Source organism: Nesoenas mayeri, assembly GCF_963082525.1.
Source record: "Nesoenas mayeri genome assembly, chromosome: 1".
Taxonomy (NCBI): Eukaryota; Metazoa; Chordata; class Aves; order Columbiformes; family Columbidae; genus Nesoenas; species Nesoenas mayeri.
The window spans coordinates 70,286,370-70,307,298 of record NC_137541.1 but is presented as its reverse complement, the minus strand read 5'-3'; the positions used below and the strand labels follow the sequence as shown (position 1 = coordinate 70,307,298).

The 20,929-nt window shown below is 38.5% G+C and overlaps 1 protein-coding gene across 1 annotated transcript in view; it reads right to left on the bottom strand.

Moving 5' to 3' along the window:
* The window catches only part of LOC308053212 (potassium voltage-gated channel subfamily KQT member 1-like), a gene marked incomplete at its 5' end in the record, with an annotated part of 492,142 nt that overhangs the window by 414,557 nt on the left and 56,656 nt on the right, over positions 1–20,929 (bottom strand). Inside the window, 4 exons of the mRNA XM_080364037.1 lie at positions 11,018–11,180; positions 13,588–13,716; positions 14,596–14,691; positions 15,720–15,830. Of these exons, the coding sequence (XP_080220163.1) occupies positions 11,018–11,180; positions 13,588–13,716; positions 14,596–14,691; positions 15,720–15,830 (499 nt within the window). The remainder of the gene's footprint in view (positions 1–11,017; positions 11,181–13,587; positions 13,717–14,595; positions 14,692–15,719; positions 15,831–20,929) is intronic.

Here is a 20,929-nt window from a genome sequence, read left to right as displayed (position 1 = left end):
GCTGCATCTAACTGGTAGACACATGGTGCAGTACTCATTTTTCTAGGTTTTCGTGATTAACAGAGTCTGTGGACAGTCTTCAGAACAACTAATTCTTTTCACACTTGGTCTGTTATATCTTATGCAGATCAGAAACAGGGGAAAAGCACAACAATTAAAAAAAAAAAACAAAAACCAAACACACAACAAAACACACACAACATTTACCTATTTGGAATGACTGGATTGTGCACATCCCTAAGTCACATCCACTCTTGCTGTATATATTACTTTCTACTGGAGTAAGTAAAATAGGAAAGTGTTTAAGCATCACTAGATCAGATCATAGTTCAGTGCAATACTGGCATCCCCAAAATGACTCCTCACTCAGTTTCAAACAGGACAGCAAAGTGTGTTGTTGATTTCATGTTCTCAGACACAGCACTCATGAGAACAGCAGAAAGAAAATCAGCCAGCAACAGATGCAGGAGGTATAAATCCAAAATTAATCAAGTTTGAAGATTCATTACCTAATAGCAAATAAGACCACTTAAAATGCAGTGATTGCCTCTGTATCCCTCTTGGAAAGGTTGTTAAATCTTAACTTGCAAAAACCAAAGATCACTGACTGGAATGTGTCAGCTTTTACCATGCACAGATGTTGAACCAAAGCTTTATTTTTTAGACTTCTCTCCTTCTATTTATATTCAGACATACAGTGAGCCTTTTACACCTGATATGATTAAACTGACATAAAGGTATAAAAGCTTCTTGTGCATATATTTTAGGCAAGTTGACAGGCCAGATTTTCCATTACAGCACTTATTCCTGGTGGTGCAGTGTACCATCTTCAAAGCACAGAAATAAAAGTAAAGATTACCATGGATTTGTAGCTGAGATAATCTGGAAAGTGCACTATACATCCCTGTATTCAGAGTTCTTTTCTAAGCATCTTTGATGGAACTGCAAAACATATGCTATATAAAGAGCCATATCAAGCAAACTAAAATAATTTAGAAAGTAGCTAACAGCTAGGTATCTAAACAGGAAGCAAAACCAAAGAGAACACTTAATTTTTTTCCTCTCCATTTCTTAAGTAATTTTGTCACAGACACACAAGTATACACACACACACAGAGTCGAAGAACTAGAGTTTATTTTACTTCCAATTATGGAATCTTTTCAGCTTCCCCAGCTGACATACAGTGTAAAATATATGCTTTTCAAGACCTATAAAATCACATGTTCAAGATGAAAAGTATATTTACTGGCACATAGTCCCCCATGTAAGTAGAACTAGTCAAAAAAAAGCTTGTTTTGTTTTGTTTTAATTAAACCTGGTGCCCTGATCTCCTACAATAATGTTTTGTCATTTCCATCAGAAATAACAAATTTTTGTGGCTAAAAAGTAGTTTTACATTCTGGATTAAATCACATTTTATCCACAGAGCATTCGCTACATTTTCTGCAAAAAAACAGCTTCTCTTCTTGCAAAACCTGACCACTCCTGATTACCACTCTTTGTTGTTTATGCTAACAATAAATAAACAAGTAGGTCTATGTTCAATACCACATTGACTAATAGCATTCTTTACTTCTGTAATGCTGTGTCAGTCTAAAAACCCTTCATAAACTATTAAGACTCACAGTATCTCTGTGACAGAGACAAGACTTATATTCATTTAACAGATGACGCAACCAAAGCACAGTGAGTTAATTGTCTGCCCAAGGTCACATAGCAAATCAGTAACAGAGCTAGGAACAGGATCCAGGAACACTGACTCATGCAGCAGTCCCTCCCAAAGGGAGAGGAACCTCTTCCATACAGCCTCAACATCAAAACACGGTTTCCATTGCAGTCAAACAGCCCACAACTACATGCTTGAATTTTGTCATGATCTTCCATTCTTGTTTTGATAGTTTCTATCTGCTTCTGTTTCTTTTGTAGAAAAACATTTGAGGAAAAGGCTGACAATCCTTGTCTTTTTTTAAACAAACAAACAAACAAAAAAAGTAGACACAAACTAAAACAAAGGGCAAAAGTCTCCCCTAGTCCCTTTTATAAGAGGAAGTAGCTGTTTCTCTGCTTTCAGTGAGATGGCTCTGAGGTGGCTCAAAGAGGCCTTCACTTCCATACAGTCAATAGTGAACAGCAATGGAAATCCTCAGACTACAGCACTAGACTTCCTCTCTATGTCACCACTGGCCTAAGTGCTGGTAAAGTTTCCCTCCCCCACTTCTCTTTTCTTTTACACTGGATTGCATGCAGATGTACCTTGCATTCTGAAATTGAATTACTGTTGTTTGGAGTTTGGTCTTTGGCATGTTAGACCAAATAATCTGTATTGTAAGCTGTGCTGGAGCAAGACTGTTGCTACCCCACTGGAACATTTAACAAAGCTATGAGATTCTAAAGTAGCAGTGTGAAGAAAAAATCCACATTAGATAGGATATGTTTATTTGTGCATTTAAAGGTACAGTTCATAGACCATTTCCCCAGGCAACCCCCATTTATTTATTAGTTTTCCATTCCCTGGTTAACAATCTACATTACGATTTCTAATATTAAGTTTTGACTAGTTAGAAAGGAATTAGAAAATTGTGGTCTTAACCAGAGTTCAAGCCCTCCATGAAAAGGGAAACCTTAAATTCTAAAATGCCTATTTTTTTTTTCCTCCTCTCTCAAAGGTTGCTCTGACTTTCTCAAAATAATTTGGATCATACAACCTCCAGAAGGACAGGTGCTGCAGTGCTGTACTAGAAAAGTTTCTGCCTACAAGGGTTCGAGTTCAATGCATCCCCCAGCGCTATGCAGTGAGGGGCTTATCTTTCCCATACTGTGGCACCATGTACCATGAACAGCTGGTTAATATACCAGAGATCAGGTCAAGCAGCTGCCTTCGTACTTGATATCAAAAGTGTGGGCACAGGTCACTGCAGAGAATTAGTCAGATACAGGATTAGCAGGGCAACAGGAGACAGAATCCAATTGCAGAAGCATTGCTGCCTTTGTGGGAGGCTCACAGGTCCACAGGCTGCCTTCCAAAGGGCTCTCAGACACTTTTTAGTTAACACCAAATGCACATTGAATAAAAGTTCTACTCTATTGCAATATCTGACCAAATAGTGGGCTTATTTGATAGCATCAAGCTCAAAAATCTCTCTAAATGCATTTCTCATTTAAATAATGAACAACTGGTAACTATTTTGTAAACTATCATATTCCAACAAGTTTCCATCCCCCTTACAGCAGCCCAAGCTAATTTTCTAAGCCATCATTCAGATTCTGTGTTTATGCACATGTGAGACAGGAAGAGCGACTAAAATCAGTATGTAAACTGTCTTCTGCCCCTCTCTTCTACATGTAACACATTGCCACATCACAGAAAAGCACCCCACATGATCTGATGTGATTGCTCTTGACTAATTCATGTTGTTACTTATTTCCTTCCTATTGTCCGTTTTCTACAAACAGTTTGATTACTTCATAAGTCTTCTAGGAAACAGACTTTCCTGGAAATGGAAATTCCTCCTCTCCTCCCTTTCAAAGCATGCATTGTGTGCCCTTTTATTATAGACTCATGCATCTCTCCAGCTTCCCATCAGTCCTGTTAGTGGCTTCTTGGGTTGTTCCCAGTCAGTCCCTTACTCGTCAGTGATTTGCTTTGCAAGGCCGGATAACTAAAAGCAACCTGACTTCAATGTATCCTTCCTAATTACCTCTTCTGCTCTGATTTGATTTGCTGCTCACTGAGTCATTATCCAAATAATACCAAGTGACACAAACTGTAGTATCAATTGTAGCAAATTCAGTTTCACTTTCCAGTGAAAAGAAAAAACCATTAACTATTTTGTGACATCATTACCTTCTTTACACTTTATGTTTAATAATTGGGCCTAATTTCCACTCTGCATAGATATTCATCTCAAGTTCAGCTCATTAAAAAAGCTCACAATTTTACCCAGATTGTTCCTGTCTTTTCTACATTTTGGAAAAGTGACAGCCTGATATATTCATATGAATTCCCTAAGCAGCTTCTATGTCTCCTCAATTCTTCTGTGTTGTCCCATATTAGCACTAGGAACTGGGCCTCAGCTTTGTACTGAATTTGCAGGACCCAAGGAATGAGGTTCATTGGACCTCCTCTGTTCAAACTTTTATTGATCTGACATTAAGTGATTCAGCTGTGACAGCAGTTTTTCTAATTGACCAGGTGTACCTATCTAACTTGGTTTACTTCTGTTTATCTTTGTGTTCAACAACCCTAGTTTCATATCTACAGCAGTTATTCTAGTAGAATGAGATATTTACAACCACATAATTATATTGTTTATAGAAATACAGGGTTGGTAGAATGCCGGAGGCCTTGAGAATCAGAAACACAGAATGCAGCATATAGGAGCACATGCATGAAGTAAGAGATGTGGCACAGCTTTGGCACTGAAGACCCCACAGCTATAAACAATTCATTAATGGTCAGTTAGAAAAAAATAAATTAAAAAACCTAAAAAACAAACAAAACACACACACACACACAAACACCACACCTTCCTGGAGCAGGATAAAACTGGTTTTAAGGATAACAGACAATAAAGAAATATCTTACATACATAAAGGTGAATATATGAGGTAAATTCAGCCAAAACCTGGAGCTGCACACCAATGAAAAGATATGTAAAAGTGCATTAGGAAATATAAGTGACCCCAAGTGGCTCCTGGGGAAGGAAGAAGAAACTATCATCATCAAAAATTTCATATTTCTGCTTGTGAAGGACACCAGATTCCAACAACTCATTCTAACACTTCCCCTTTTCCCCATACAGCACATAAAACATTAGAACCCAGAGAAGCAGTAGAAGGATAAGTGTCAGGAAAATAGGCAGAAATTTAAAAATACTTTTTACAGTTTAAACTGTATTTTTACCTCTTTCCTTTTGTTACAATTAGATCTGGACAAACAGCAATTAGATTTGGAGATTTCAGCTATACTAGCATTAGATTTTAGTTTTGCTTATATAACATGTGCTTCCTCTTTCTTATAAAGACAACTTTTAGCATAACACTTCTTAGTCTTAGTTCCTACCATGTGTTATCTATTAACTCTAAGTTTCCATTCTTAAGGTCCAATAACTGTTTCACTTCTTTCTTCTTCCCAAGGCTGGCCAAGTCCATAATGTTAGAGTTACTCTTCAACACACCTTTCATATTTTTAAACAAACATCTAATAGTACAACTCAAAGGTAGAACAGTCTCTCCTCTACTTTGGGTCTCCACCTTCTGTACCAAGGTAACTGAAAAGCTAGCTGAATAATAGGTTTTTTCCAATGCATTCCTTCAGATACAGATGTTGGGAAAAACCCACAAGGTCCTGTATCATGAGAAGATTTTGTTGGTTCCTTAAACATAACAAAAGAAAGACTGATTTCCTGTTTTTATCATGAGCAGTTGAATTCTCCCTTGGCATCTCTGTGATAAAGTCTTTGATTTTTCTTCCTTCTCTCACCAGGAAAATGGCACAGTAAGACTTATCACAATGTAAATTCTAGATCTGAGAGCAAAAAATAATCAGGACCACATCAGTGCTGTGAAATAGCTTACCCCAAAACACACCAATTCATCAGGTCTATTTAATCTGTCTTTAAAAAGGCATCTTTCTTTTATTATTAGGCGACATATTGATTCTTAAATACAGTTTGTTTGCTTCTCTAACTTTCTACACTTTGTAAGGTTTTAACAGTTATCTGCAATATTAATTTTAAGCAACAAAACATCCTGTTCTGGGGTATGACCTCTTGAAACCCATAATTATTATTTTTCCCTACTGCTGTGCTGACAGTGTCTTTTTTTCCAGTTGTAATAGTCAACTTGATCAAAACCTCCACTGCCACTAGTCCATTGTAGACAGGACTTCTGTTGTTCTCCTCTACAGCACAAAGTTGTCACTCACCATGTGCTTTTCTTATGCCAATTTCATCATAAAGTCTCCATATCATGCAGAGAAACTTTCTTTTGCTACTGAATAGCTAAATTCAGTCTTGCATCACAACTGAATTTATTTGGAGCATTTCCGACTAAATGAAGTCTCATCTAAATGTACTGTCGCTGAGGAAGCAAAAATGTTTTCTGAATAAAAAAAGTCTAAACTCTGTTTTACTGATAATACTAATCAGAAAATATCTGAGGGAGCTGCAAATACTTTCTCTCACTACGTACTCTCATGGTCTCTGGGACCATCTGGTACAAAGTCCCTGCTCAAGTCTGGTGTGATTGGTGATCTAAACTCTGGTCTTAAATCAGGCAGAATAAGGAGTTGAATAAATGCAGAACAAAACCAAACAGACACAAACAAACAAAAACCACCACAACAACATACAAAAAACACACAGCACACACACGCACAAATTAAACCTCAAAAGCTGCCAGATTTAATCGGAACTAAGAGTGAGTTTGGCAGAGGCAGCTGTCCTTTTCCTTTCACCATCCGTCTCCCTTTACACCATCCCCCACCCCCAATTTTACCATCCACTTTGGTCATGCAAGATAAACTACATAATTCACTGAAAGTCCTTGCTTAGGACAGCCAGGGCTGAAACAGTAGAGACTTCAAACTTTCTGGTAGAGGCATACAAGTATGTTTCCACAAGTCTTACTCACAGTCAAGTACCATAAGTACCTACAAGTCCTGAACTGACTAATAATTTTAGAAGCTAAATAGCCCTATGCTGAATACAGGTTCTCACTGCAAAACCACCTGCATCTGCTAAACTCACCTTCTTAAGAGCATTACATTTTTCAGAAGCATGGTATCTGGATACTTTCATTTGCTAATTTGGAACGTATCTTTATATTTACGCTTTTCTGACTTACTGACAGTTATGCCGACCCTCCAAAGCTTTGGTGTTTGCTTTTTTTTTGTTAATTTTAGCCACATTTTTTCTCTACCTTTCACTCAGCTTGTCAGCACTAGAATCTATGAATCTACTTCATTTAAAATGTTTGCTTCTTTCTATGTACTGCAGATTGTAATCTATCTACACCACTGAGGGAAAGCAGCCCTTTTTTCCCCCATGGAAATGCAACTGGTTTCCAGAACAACCAACCCATTACTAGATAGGTGAACTGTGGAATGTCAGAATCCAAACTAACATTATAGACAGAATAAATCAACATTAACACTATTGCACACTTTATCTAAGAGGGCTTACAAAGATATTATGGAGGGTCATCAAAAAAGACAGTTGCCTCCACCCTTCTAGTGAAAAGTTAGTCTTGCACAGGTTTGCTTTAAATTGGGGGAGGGAGGGATGGAGGAGGTGGGGAAGAGCGTGTCAGTATTCAGGACACTCCAAAAAGCAAACAAAAAATAATTGTGATGAATAGAGAATTTTGGTTTTGCCCCAGCAGAAGTTTATCACTGTGAGAGTCTCGTGACTTTGACAAATTTTACAATAATGAGTTGTGTATACAACCTACAATAACTGACAGAGATTAATACATTCCATCTGCTAATGTCCCAGGAGGATGAGCTTCCAGGTCCAAAAACTTAGACACTTTTATAATTTTCCCTCCCTAATAAAAAGCATTATGAAACAGCTATTCCGTTCATTTTGACAAGCACACATTGCAGTGAATAGCTGTTATTTGAAGATGAAATTCAAGTGCGCATAAAAGATTTCAGTTACACTCAAGTGTTGTTTTTCTTCTATTTGGATCAGTCTTCATGATCTGCCACTGCCTCTTGCTATCATAGCTAACTGTCATCTTGATACTTAAGTGCCTTCTTTAAATTTTACAGGAACATCAAGGATGACAAAGAGTTCATACTTGTCTTGTCATCCCGATAACAGACCCTGCTGCAGGGCAGTATGTACACAATGGTTGACAGAAGTAAAGATCAGTTTCAAGACTATAGAGAACATTTATGGCTATAATTTCAGGTGAAGATGAAGTCACTGAGGGTTTAAAATCACTACAGGAATGCATGGTGCAGAACTAAGGAACTGATTTCCTTTTAGGTTATCAAGTCTTTGTTTCAAGATTCCACCATTTATAGTATATAAAGTTTTAGTTTCTACATTATGCACTATCCAGTACATGGTTTTTATTACACATACACAAGTATCTCAGAAAACTTAATATTGATCATATCTATAGGCTTTAGAAGGTTTTCCTTTTCTCAAACCTTCTTCACATAAATTAGAAAAGCATTTTTGCCTAGCTTTGAAAGTTATGTCTCCTAAGCAAGTTTTCAGCAAGCCAAGAGAATGCTGGGCAGACATGGATACTGTACAGGGTATCTTAAGAAAAAACTTATGTTCCTACAAAAAGGTGTACTCACAGAATGCAGTTCCCAAATTACAGTAAGTCTCTCCTTTGTCAAGGAAATTTTAATGTAATTCCAGCCTATTTCTGCCCAGAACAAGGAATTTTCTTAGTGGAACTGTTATTCTGTCACCAGCATTTGCCAGGCATTTGTTTTAGATCTCCCCACGGTCGCTCTCACATCTGACTGGAACAGCAGACCAGAAGAGCTGTTTTAAAGCACTAGCTCTGCTTCTCCTAGGTCAGGCCTATAAAAGTGATTTAATTCAACCTTGAAGTCTGCCATCATCTGCAAAGTATCCAGCCCCAATAACCAACGAATAAAATATTCCACTACAGCAACACTGAAATAGACATTGGCATGGTCCTTTAAGTGCTTTATTTTTATTATTTTCTCTGCCTTTTCTACTTTCAGCTTTTAAAAACAGGAAAAAAAATACCCCCATTTACAGGCTTGAAGCCTAGCACTTCCACTTCCCAAGAACAGAAGCCTATTAATTCTGGCAAGGGGAACTTCACTGAGAGAAATCAGCTTTAAACTTTTGAGAGGTGTCAAGAATGTTCAGTCAATTGAGCAATCGAGTTAGCCAACTACATTCCTGGAAGCTTTGCAACAGAAGGAATAAATCAGAAAATCAAATTAAGTGTGACTTACCCCTAACACTGGCTAAGTCAAAACGTGAAAGAAAATGAAAAATAGATAAAAGTTAATTGGTAAGGGAATAATATGTGTGGCCGTGTCTCAGAACAAGAATAAATTAGACCAGCTATAATAAAAGTACAACCAGAAAACATTCGCAGAAAAAGTGGAAAAAAAAATATTTCATTTTCCTCTGTTACCAAGCTGCCAGGCAGAAAAAGATAAAGGCTTTTCAATCTCTTCCCTCTGATGCACAGACTATGAACGTTTAAGGAATGTAGCTTAAACGAATAAACGTACTGGCAAAGTCATAAGTACAGACAACAGTTCTTAACATCTTAACTTTCTTTAGCACTGTTCAAAGCTATGCAACACTTTGCTTCTTCTGTCCATCATTGACTGATACCACAGTATCAAAATACACTCAGCAAAATGTATTACATAGTCAGCAAGGGAAGCTGCACAGCTCTAATAAACATGCTGCGAATGAACATAGTATTCTGTTAAGAGGCATGTAGTTAAAGCAGCAAATTTATTTATAAATCACACCCTTGGTCCCCTTTCCCAGAACCCTATAAACGCACTGAAAATGCCAAACAATTAAAATACCACCATTGCTGAAAAGCATTCTGACCTCAAGGTGACAGATGTAACATTTATACAAGATTATAAAACATAAGGAAGAACATGAGGAGTAATGAAAACCTCCATCAGTGGAAGAAAGAAACTCTTTCTCCCACAACAGAAGTTCATGGCCATCAATTGCAGGAAGTAGAGGCTTGAAGGTCTTTCTAAATCCCTGTGTGACCCAGATGCTCCCAGCCCTTACAGATGTGCCTCAATATGCCACAGCTCTCAGCTCCCTGCTATTTCACATTTGACAGACTGCCCTAGCATGGATGACATTGGTTGCATTGACAATACAATATGGCAACTCTGTTAAGTCAGAGCAATCTAGTGAAACTCCTACCTTCGATTCTGTTCAATACAGAAGATGCTACATATTCCCTCTAGGGGCAAAAATATTTCAAGTATTTTTTTATTAAAGAAACCATCATGTTAAGACCACAGCCATTCTTTATGTAGGCTGCAATTGTGTGACAGCTTCAATGTCACAAAAGAGTAGCAATTTTATACAGTGTTCACATTCAAGTATATCAAACACAGATGAAAACATAAGTCAAAGCACTACATAACATACCTTTGACTAGGGCCAGTGTCTTTGTATACCTCACTTAACTTGGCAAGGCTTTGCATGCCTCTAGGCATGGAAAATAACTCCTCCACTATGAGGAAATAATCTCCTCTTGAGCTAAAGATTTAGCAGACACAGAACTAGGACGCGTTTCCAAAATGCCATCAGACAAAAGAAATTAACACAAAGGTGGAAAAACTAGCCACCCAAAGAAAACTCACTTTATAGTAAACAATACTATTTCATACCCACATTTCCACTACAAACTTAATTTTAAAAGAATTCTGCAAACAAAGCAGTATTTTAGCTCAGCGGTGATATTCAGCCAGTTTCTAAATTGAAATACAACAGACACTTATAGCAACACACAATATTTTAAATGCAGAAAGAAAACACCACACACTTATCAAAACCTCTTGGTTGTCATAACATAAAAATATTCAGCTGTTTCTATCACAATTTATTTGTACAGGCTTTATGAGGGTGCTGTAAAAAAGATATTTTTCCTGTTTTGCTTCTTTTCCTTCAGACTCTATGTGGGGTAAAGTTTAAAGGTAGGGTAGATCTGAGGAAGCTGTCCATCCACCTCTGAGATAATTTAAAAAAATAGAATTAACAATATATCCAAAAACTTAATTGAGTTAACTTCGGTAAATGAATAAAGATCTTTGCTGTTCACACCACATGAATTTAAAGATTTCCTTTAATTTGTGTCCCCCTGTTTTTGTTATATAGTTGTCCTTGGTTTGAGGCATCTTGCTCTACTGAATAGTTTTAAACTATTTTTTTTTTCCACAGAAATTACACCTTCATCCATTTAATTCACTTTAACATTGTCTCTTAAAAAATGCTAATGACAACATAAGCAAAAGTAAATTACCTCCTAGTTCCTCAATGTAGAAAGACACATCTTTTTTATCTTCTTGTTCACCAATATGATCATAAGTGATCTGTGGAACAGACAAGGCATTCTCTCCTGGGTTTATAACAGGTGCAGAACCATTACCACAGCCTAATTTCCCTTTTCTTTTATATCTTCTAGCCTGTGGTAGTAGAAATGGGATGATATGAGAAGATACTATTAAAAACACAAAGATACACATGTGAACTTCACTACACAGTAAATTCATTTGAGATCGTATTTTGTAATTATTTTTTTTTTTTAAGAATGCAATCGAAATTCAGTTGAAGTGTTACATCCTTAGTTAATGTTTTCAAATTGGCTGATTTTGAATTAGCAACCTAAATCTAGTAATAATTTGCTTCTCCAGAGAAAATGCCTAGCATATTCTGAAAATCAGGTCTCAAGCAAAATTTCTCAAACTGCGTCCAGAACTCAAGGCACCCAGAATACTAATCACTTGAGTATGCAACAGATTCCTAAAGCTCTAATTAAACCGAAGCATAGACTTTGAGCTATGACCTAGGCACTGTGCAGCCTTTTCAGAAAAAAAGAAACAAAATAAAAATTAAAAAAAACCACATACCACACAAACAAACAAAACCCCACCACAAACTTTTACTAAAAAGACTAAATAAACACATCAGGAGAAGATAAATCCTTCCTCCTGCCTTTAAAGTTGCAGTTCTCCTGATTTTAGAAGCCTAAGGGGCAACCTAATAAAGACCCTAGAATTGGTACATAAGCATAAAAAATGAAGGCTTGAATTCAATGGGTTCCAAGCAAGGCTGATCTCTGTCTACCTTTGTGACTAGAAATAACCAATGTAACAGCCACACACATACTGATGACACGGCCTGTGCCATCTACCTCCTGGATTCTGCCAGCACCTAGCTACAAAAATACTACTTCTCATAGCATAGAATTTATTTCCAGTCTTTGTGACCACCTACCCTTTGGCTCCAGTCTCACCTGGTTGTTCTACTCACACACCTCAAAACAGAGGCAAAAGACGCTTCAACTTGCCTGATGCTCTAGTTCCTTCTGACAAAGAACTGAGATCTAGGGCTACTGCACTCAATTCTGCAAAGTACTGTGGCCTCTGAGGTGACCACTAAGCCTTTTGCAGAAACAAGAATCATCAGAGATGGCAAGTACTCAACACATCAACACAAACATCTCCAGGCTCAATATATTGACAAATAGCTCAATGTTACTTGGTCTAAATAAGCCAATTCTATTTTATTATGGTCTGCATTCAGTTTTTTGGAATTCATTCTTCTGTTCAGCTCTGCAGCAACTAAACAATAGTATGCTTGAAATTAATCAGGTCATGAAAATGGTAAAACAGGGTATTTATTGTAGACAACGGATGCACTACCATGTCCCTAAATGCAAAAATTTTTTTGCCCCTAAAGGCAAAAATTATGGACTGTCACAGCAGGAAAAGAAACTAGGAATTCTATGGAGAACAAAATGCTACAACATGCATAAAATGATCAATATATATTTAAGTCTTTAAAATAAGAAGCTAGGTAGAGAAGGAAAGAACTAATCTCCTTTGACAGGAGACAATGTTCCATCGGTAAGAAATGAAAGAAAACAGTAGGAAAATACTAAGGACACTAAAAACTTGCTATTTTTTTCCTGGTTCTCCCACCATGGATTGCTTGCTGTTCAGCAACACACACTGCCCAGCCTTACTCCTTTTCTCCTGGTTCTTCTGCCTCTAGCTATGAAGAAGCTAGTCTCATGGCAAAACTGCATTCTGCTCAGCACTGAGTAGATCACACTGCTGTAACACCCAAACATATACATGCACACAGATCATGCTGATAGATCTTTATATATGTGCTGTGGGGAAATTGCAGTGCAATTCTCTGTTCAGCAACAGGCACCAGTGGGATTTCACTGCCTACCACCTTAGAAAACCTGGGTACCTGAGCTAGACCTGCTGCAGACCAGGGCCTTTCCAGAAGGGGTACCAAAGGCTAGGCAAGCTTTCCAGTGAAATTACACGACTATGTTTAGGCAATCCTACCTCTACAGACAAACACTATTCCACTCTACTGCAGCCACAGCTCAGGAATTTGCCCAGATTTCTACACACAGCTCCAAATAAAAGTACCATGGAGAGAAATACTTGAGCAAGACAAGCGTAGGTACTGTCAGCCACATGTTGAATGTGAACATAAATTTTTAAACTAGCTTTCTCCTTTCTTCCTGGATGAACTACTACACAAAATGAATACAAAATGAGAAAGTGTCATCACTGACTTATACTACCCTTTAAGAAGGCAGAGAAGACTTCAGAAGAGATAAAACAATGGAGAATCAGTACCTGTCAGGCCACAACAGCAAATTTAAGTTTTCCTGTCCCTCAGGAATATTTTAAGGAACAATCAAACTAATCGTGCTGTGCCATGAGGAAAACAATCAAATGGCTTTCAGCTCTCCAAATTCTTTGGGCACTTCAGAAGGATTTTGTCAAGTTATCCCAATCAAATTAAAAGCAAGAACAGAAGAGAGCTTTGTCAACTCTCGGTTACCTGTTTTCTCAGACTAGGGCTAGATGGCGCTGGTGGTTTTTTGGGATTTTGCACCGGTGATGTAACATAGATCTTCCATGTGGCTGTAGAACTGCAGGATTTCTCTGCTGCATAGCACCGCCACAGAGTCTACAATAAAACCCCAAACCAATAATCTCATTGAATAAGTAGTCACTGTTGTCCTGCAGGACAGGTAAGTCAGATTTTGCTGCAAACCAAATTGACAGCAAAACGCTAAATCAATGTAAATATGCTGCAAAGAGTTCTGATTGCAGTCACTGTGCTATACACAATACCATGCCTAATAAAATACACTCTGTATATGACTGTGGTGAGTGTCATTTACACCAGGAAACACATACTCAGCACAGAGATCATAAATACATTCTTTGCAGTGTTCTCCCTAGGAGCTTGGGTCTAACCTTACCCATAGTAAAAACAAACAAAAAACCACCACCACACCCACAAAAAACCTGCTCCCCAAAAAGTGTATCCCCATAAACATCATATAAGACTGCTGCTTCCCTTTCTCTGCTGTTTTCAACACTTTAGCAGGTGTGCAGCATGCTATAACATTCTTTATATTCGTATATAGACTGTTATGCTGGGACATTTTTCTAAACTGAGGCATATGTTTATATGTATACACATTCATCACCTCAGGATTTGACAGAGGCACAGGACATAAGGGAATATAAAAACAAGTTAAGAATTAAAAGTTTATAACTTTTTTTTAATCTTTTCGCCAAATAACTTGTTGCATCCAGTTAGCATCACTATACCTGTGAATATTAGGCAAATAAAGCCTCCTACACTCACTCATTAGAGGGTGAACAGGCCATTATCTGATTCTCTCTAGTGACTGTATTGAATCAAAAAGACAAAGTGATTAAACACAAGTTATAGATTTATCATAAAGTCTAGTAACAGCAGTTCTCAGTACTTTGACTACTGGCCCACACTCCCTCTCCAATACACTCTTAAGTATTTTGCTGTTAGGGGCCTTACCTGAATAAGAGATGCTGCAGCTGGGATTTGTCTGTTGAAATGCTTCTGACGTTGCTTCTGCTGTACTTTCAAGGCAAAACCGGACCCCAGAATACCCTAAATATAAGCAAAATTAGTAGTCAGACTCCAATGTAGCTTCACATATCTAAATCAAATACTTCACACGTGAAACAAACACACATTTTATAAAAGACTTTGCTAGAAAAAGAAAAGTTCTGATTTTTCAGATGTCCACAGTGATAGAAATCTATTTATTGCAACTAATACATCTGAAATGGAGCACATTGATACTGGCATCATGTAACTTCAACAAACAGCACATGTTTACTGCTGTGATCTACAAGTCACATTTTCATGGGTGTTCACAGAGGTGGTCATGTTCCAAGGGCAGCTTTGTGCAACGGTAGGAGAAGCAAATGCCAGCATCACATGACTGATCTACAGCTGTTCTTTGCCCTTGATTTTAGTCCCTTACAACAAAAAAATCCCACAACTAAAGCCAGAACACAGCTTGATTTTCTAGGCAAACTGAGCAAAGAAGCCAAATATATGTTTTAGAAGTTCAACATTTCTTTAAAAACTGGTAGTTACTAAAGAAATATTTTATCTGCCTTAATTTTTTGGATGTTATCTTTATTTTCACCCCATGCACTTATTTTAAGATCCGAAAAGCCCAAAGATGCTTTATATTAATAGAACCATATACAAAACCAGAGCCAGTTTCCTAAACTTCTGCTTCATGGTAGTGTTCCTCTTCTCACAGGACCCCAAATTGTTCACAAAATAACAGAAACAAAGGATGCTTCACCTCCGGCACTGACATGCTGATCGAAAAAAAACCAAAAAGTCTCTCTCTCTACCTCACAGAATAGCTTCAGTTCTTTGAGTAATGAAAATTACTTTTACCTCCTTCCTAAGCTACGTTTTTCCACAGTGACTGCAGTAAAGATATAGCAGTTCCATTCGTGTGTGCACACACACAAACATAAGCTTGAAGATGGGTGTGCACATTCTGAAGCAACACCCATCCCCACTATTTCCTATGAAAGGCACCATTTTAAAACTACCTAATTAGGAGCCCAAGCCAAACAGACACTTTAAAAAGTTAATTAAGTTCTACTTACCGCTGGCAGTGCAAAGAAAGATATAGCAAATACTGAAAAACAGGAAGCTACTGTCTTCCCAATCCATGTCTGGGGAACTTTGTCTCCATAACCAATTGTTGTTACTGTTACCTAGGCCAGAAACAAACACCCAATTCACTTTAATGTAGTACCTTTTCTCCCTCAAAAAACGGGGAGAGGGAAAGCAGAGGTATATCAGAAGTAACACACGGATCAACAGTATTTGTATTTGTGCATAAAGAAACTACAGGAATGCACTAAACATCACTGTAGGTTTACCCCATTTTTACATTCTTCAGCCAGCAGTCACAACAGGCCACTGTTTTGGATGCAACAGTAGGCTGGACCTGTGATGACTGTTCTCACAGTTTGTAGCTGGCTGCTTCCACCCTCCCAAACTGTAAGGATTGGCCTTGTGGGCTTGAAACCATAGGCTTGCAGTTTTTCTACTTTTGCTTTTAATATGTAGTTTCACAGGGTTAAGAAGAAAGTCTTTGAAGCACTGACTTGCACACAACCAACACACAGACATCTACCAAACTCTGCAGTCAGGCAGCGACACTGGCTGTGGAAGGGTAAGCAGGACACAGCTGGCAGGAAGGGAAAGGGATAGAACTAACATAGTCCCAGATGAATCTTTATAGCAGGAGAAGAAACACACAACTATTCCAGGACACTCTCTCCTAAAGTATATATGCCAGTAGACCAAGAGGTGCCCCACAGATATAGTTCTCTACCACTCAAAACTGTGTTTAAGCCACAAGATGCATCATATTACTTTACCTGTATCTGCACATTGCTTATCAGGGTGCAGTGAGGGCCAGGTACTCCCTAAAAAGATGAGGAGCTCAAAGTCAAGAGAGATCCAGAAAGGCAGGACCTCCCAGGCAGGACCCAGTCCTACAGCACCCAAACAAAAAAGATGTAGTAAGAATAGCCAGGTCCAACCAAGAATCCACATTATAAGGCAATATTACAGCAATGAGGCAGGTCCAACATGAAGCCAACAAATTAATCCACAGGTCAGCGTTAGGATCAAGTCCAATGATCAGCAAGTGAGTCCACAGTGATGACACAGAGCCAAGATAAAGCCAGTAAGTCAGCCATCAGGCTGAGATCAGGATCAAAGGACTACACAACCCAGTATATCTACAGTTGAACTAGAGACCAGCTCTCCTAGAGAAGAATGCTGAGCTTAAACAGAACCCCTGGGAATGGGTGGAGGCTACAGGGGTGGCTGGTCAGGATTATTAGGCCAATTAGCACCATCAGGGCCTTAATAACAGCCTCCTCAGCAAGCCATGTTTAGGTCAGTGATCAGTATCACTGTGGGGGTGTCAGCAGCCCTTTCCAGGACACAGAGCTAGAATAGGGACAGTGAACTAGAAAGTGACATTGCATTAGTAACTCAGGGCTTGGGCAGGGACAGGCCACCCCTGAAAAGCCGCAAAGATGAGGAGGGCCTGAGTGGGACAGAGGTTTTGGGCTGTTGCTGATGAGCCCTATTGGGCTAGGAGACAATTCGTTAGGAGCCCAGTGGTCACTAAAGGGTTGGTGCTGTGGGGGGATCAGAGTCCAGGTGAAGGCTGGTCCATAAGAAGGGTATGTAATGTAACAAGGGCCAGCTGCTCCTCAACAAAAGAGGATCCTAAGGCAAGCAAAGGGAATCCCACAGCTGGCCAGACAGGGGCCTAACCACTCTGTGCCCAGCCTCACCGTGGAATTGACTCACAGACAGCAGCCACAGCCAACAAAGAGTCTAAATCATTAGCTAATATCAAGGTGATGAGGTAAGTTTGAGGTCGAGTATGGAAGTCAGCCCATAGGTTGAGCTCCAGATCAACAGCCCATGGCTGAGCTGGAGACCAAGTCTCCTCCAGTACATCTCTGGCAGGGATTAAATACCCAGAACTGAAACTCCATAGAGCCCTTGGGATGCGGACAGTGGGGGTGGCCCCAGGTGTGGTTGGTCAGGGCCACTAACAGCTTTTTAGCATACTCAGAGTCCTGACACTGCCATAGAACGGTATGACAAAGATGACTTGCACCCCTGAGATGTGGAAAGCTTCTGGTGATGCAACGAAGAATTTCTGTCATCAACACCAAGCACTGGAGGCAGATTTAAAGAGAAAAAATGTACTTCTATTTGGGAGTACCAGCCCTACACCCAGTCCCACTCCTTTCACTTTGCCTTGAATGGCAGAAGAAATACAGCCAAAACAGACTTGAAAGAATAGTAAATTTATGCTGACTACAAAAGAGGATGTGGAAATACTGCCTTTTATGGGAAAAGTTGCTAACAAATACTTAGATATTATGCAAAAAGACATGGGAAGCGTACTTCAAGAGCAGCTCTACAAAGAGCTGCAAGGAAGATTTGCAGGGGAAAAAATGACCAGCTACTGTCAAACTGAGTTTTTTCTAAGTTAAAAAAAAAAAATCAGGTTTGCATTTATTCATCATTAATTTCTCACTTGACGAAGTCAACTCTGTAGTATCTATATCCTCTAATTAATATTATTATTTTGAACCGCAAATTGCTCTCGCAAGAGCTCTGTCTTGCCAGGTGTCTGTCCAGATTTACTGTGGCTTGCCTATTAAGTTACTCAGTTGCTGTGTGCTACCAGTAGTACAAACAAATGAGTTTTCCAGCCCCCAGAATTAAACCAGACCCCGCAAACTTTGAAATGCGGTATGTGTTATTGAGGAGTGGAGGGAAGTTATAGCAGTGCTTCTTTAATAGTACTTCAGCTCCTTAGTGCACCCAGATGACCCCTTAAAGTCTGGGATTTTTCCTTCCTTTTCATCTTTTTTTTTTTTTTTCTTATGAAAGGCTTCTTGTTTTCTGTGGGGTTTGGTTTAGGGTTTGGTTGGGTTTTTTTGTTGTTGTTTATTCAGTTTTTCAGCACTCAGAACTTAAAAACAAACTGCAGTAATATTAAGCTGCCTTAGAGTTACTACGGAAGACAGCATGAAAGCTGAAACCACAGAAAAAATGATTTTCCATCTCCACAGCAGGGATTTGGCTGGCAGATTCCTGCAGGTGCCTGAACATATCTCAGAATGTTTCCCCCTGGCTACCTTAAGAGGGTTCCTTCTTGGTAATCTAATTAGTGCATTGAAGTATGTGGGAAGAATTATAAATAATGTAATTCTCTTGCTTTCTTAATCACAACCAGAATCTTTTTCTGTTTGTATATCCTAAAGTTCTTAGTTATTTGCATAGAGAATGTTTAATAACTAGGCTTTGGAAAACAACACTGCTTTCTTAATACACATTTGGTATGGCACATTCCAGCTGGTATGCACATGCTCCAACACAGGCTCTGGAAACACACGTACACCTCAAAAAAGGAAGAACTGTAATTTAGTAGAACTCAACAGAGCTTCTCACATGCTTTAAGATAGGCAGGTATCCTTAAGTCTTAAAAGTCAGAACTGCACTCCTCAAAAAAAATGTTCAATAGAAAGGGGTTCAAACTGCTACCTCTACCATGGAAATTTACTACTGGAAATTCTGAGTAATCGATCACAAGTACCTCTATCACTTAACACTGATTTACTGGAGTGACTATTTAACTCAAATTCAATAGTACAGAATAGTCCAGTTTGCAGCAAAAACAATAGGCATTATCAACAGCAAGAGATGAGCGTGGAAGGGCCAACAGAAGAGAAACCTCCTACATGCCCTTCTTTCATCAAGAAAAAATACCCAAGAAGGACAGAAAAACTGCTGTGATATGGGTTACAATTCTGGCAGACTGACAGTGCTGTTGGAAATACTTTTGCATGTGTTCTAAGATGCTATAAGTTCTGAAAGTAGCTTAATATAAAATACCACAAGCCTATGATATGTCTTCACAGTTTAATCCGTATGCCTGCCAGACTTAGGTGAAACAACCTTGCGTTTAACTGGAGTGGGTAAACGTAGTTAGAATTTAATTCCAACTCTCATTCATTCTTTATTTTCTCTTTTACTTATATTTAAATCTTTCAGGTCATATGTATCAAGTTCAGCAAGCTTGCACTTTCTACTCAAAGCAAAATGTTACCTTTAATACACCCTGTGGTTTTTGTCAGACATATAAGACATTCAAATACTTGCTACCAAGATTTTTTTTCTGTGATTCTGTTTTGAAAGGCAAAAGTGAAATCAAATTTCACTCCCTAGTAACTCCACATCTGTGTTTCTATGTTACTGAAAATTTGAAAAAAAAAGAAACTGATTCACTTTGTCCTTTGTCACTGTTCCCAGCTGTGAACTGCACCTGCACCGTGACTCACTAATGCTGAGGAGGCTTAGAGTCTGGAAAGCTTAAACAATTTAAACAGTGTTCTTCCTGTGTCTCACACAGCTAGAGAAAGACAAAACTGATTTTATCCTGCTGTTGCTCAAAATGAGTCAAGTTTTAGAAAACAACAACAAAACCCATTGAACACTTCACAAGGCATATACATACATTTTGAAATACAGATTCTAGGTCATCTATCTCAACAAGGTAAAGTAACGCACATTTTAAGCTCATTTGTTGGTCTTCGTAACTGAACTTCTTTTAAATTCCTTAAGTCCAAAATATGAACAATATATGCCTGTATAAATACAACCTGTTTATTCTGTCATTTTTTTTTTTACTCTTTGCTCAAATCAAGGCTGTATGTCCTAGCATTTAAAAATATTTTGTAATCCATATCTAAACATTCAATGCAACTCATAAAGCAAGCTCTGGATAACTAGAGCTAGAAAAAAAAATAGAAGGAAAGGTAGAAGAAGTACACTGGCCTCACAAGGAGGTTTTATTACATACAGGAATAACCCATGCATGAATACACAGGACAGAACTGGATGCTCAAAACCATAGCTAGTTCTCAAACTGATTGCTGAAAATTGTTTATTTGTTTTCCACTGTACCTTGCTCCCCTCAGTTTAACAAGGGGTTCTTCTCAGGTCTGAATTTGGGCATTTCTGGCCTTTTGTGGTTACAGGCCTAGGAATTACTTTAGGAAACACCAAAGACATTGTGCAGAGCAAACATGAATCACCATCTTTTAATGATTACGTATTAAATTAAGACACCCTTATCGATAAACTATATGCTTTCTTTCACTGGCATCATTCTAATTCACATGGTGCTACAAACCTCTATGGAGCTTCACTGTGCTAGAAAAAGCTATGAGATATTTCTCACAGATTTAGCCAAACTAGCACAAAC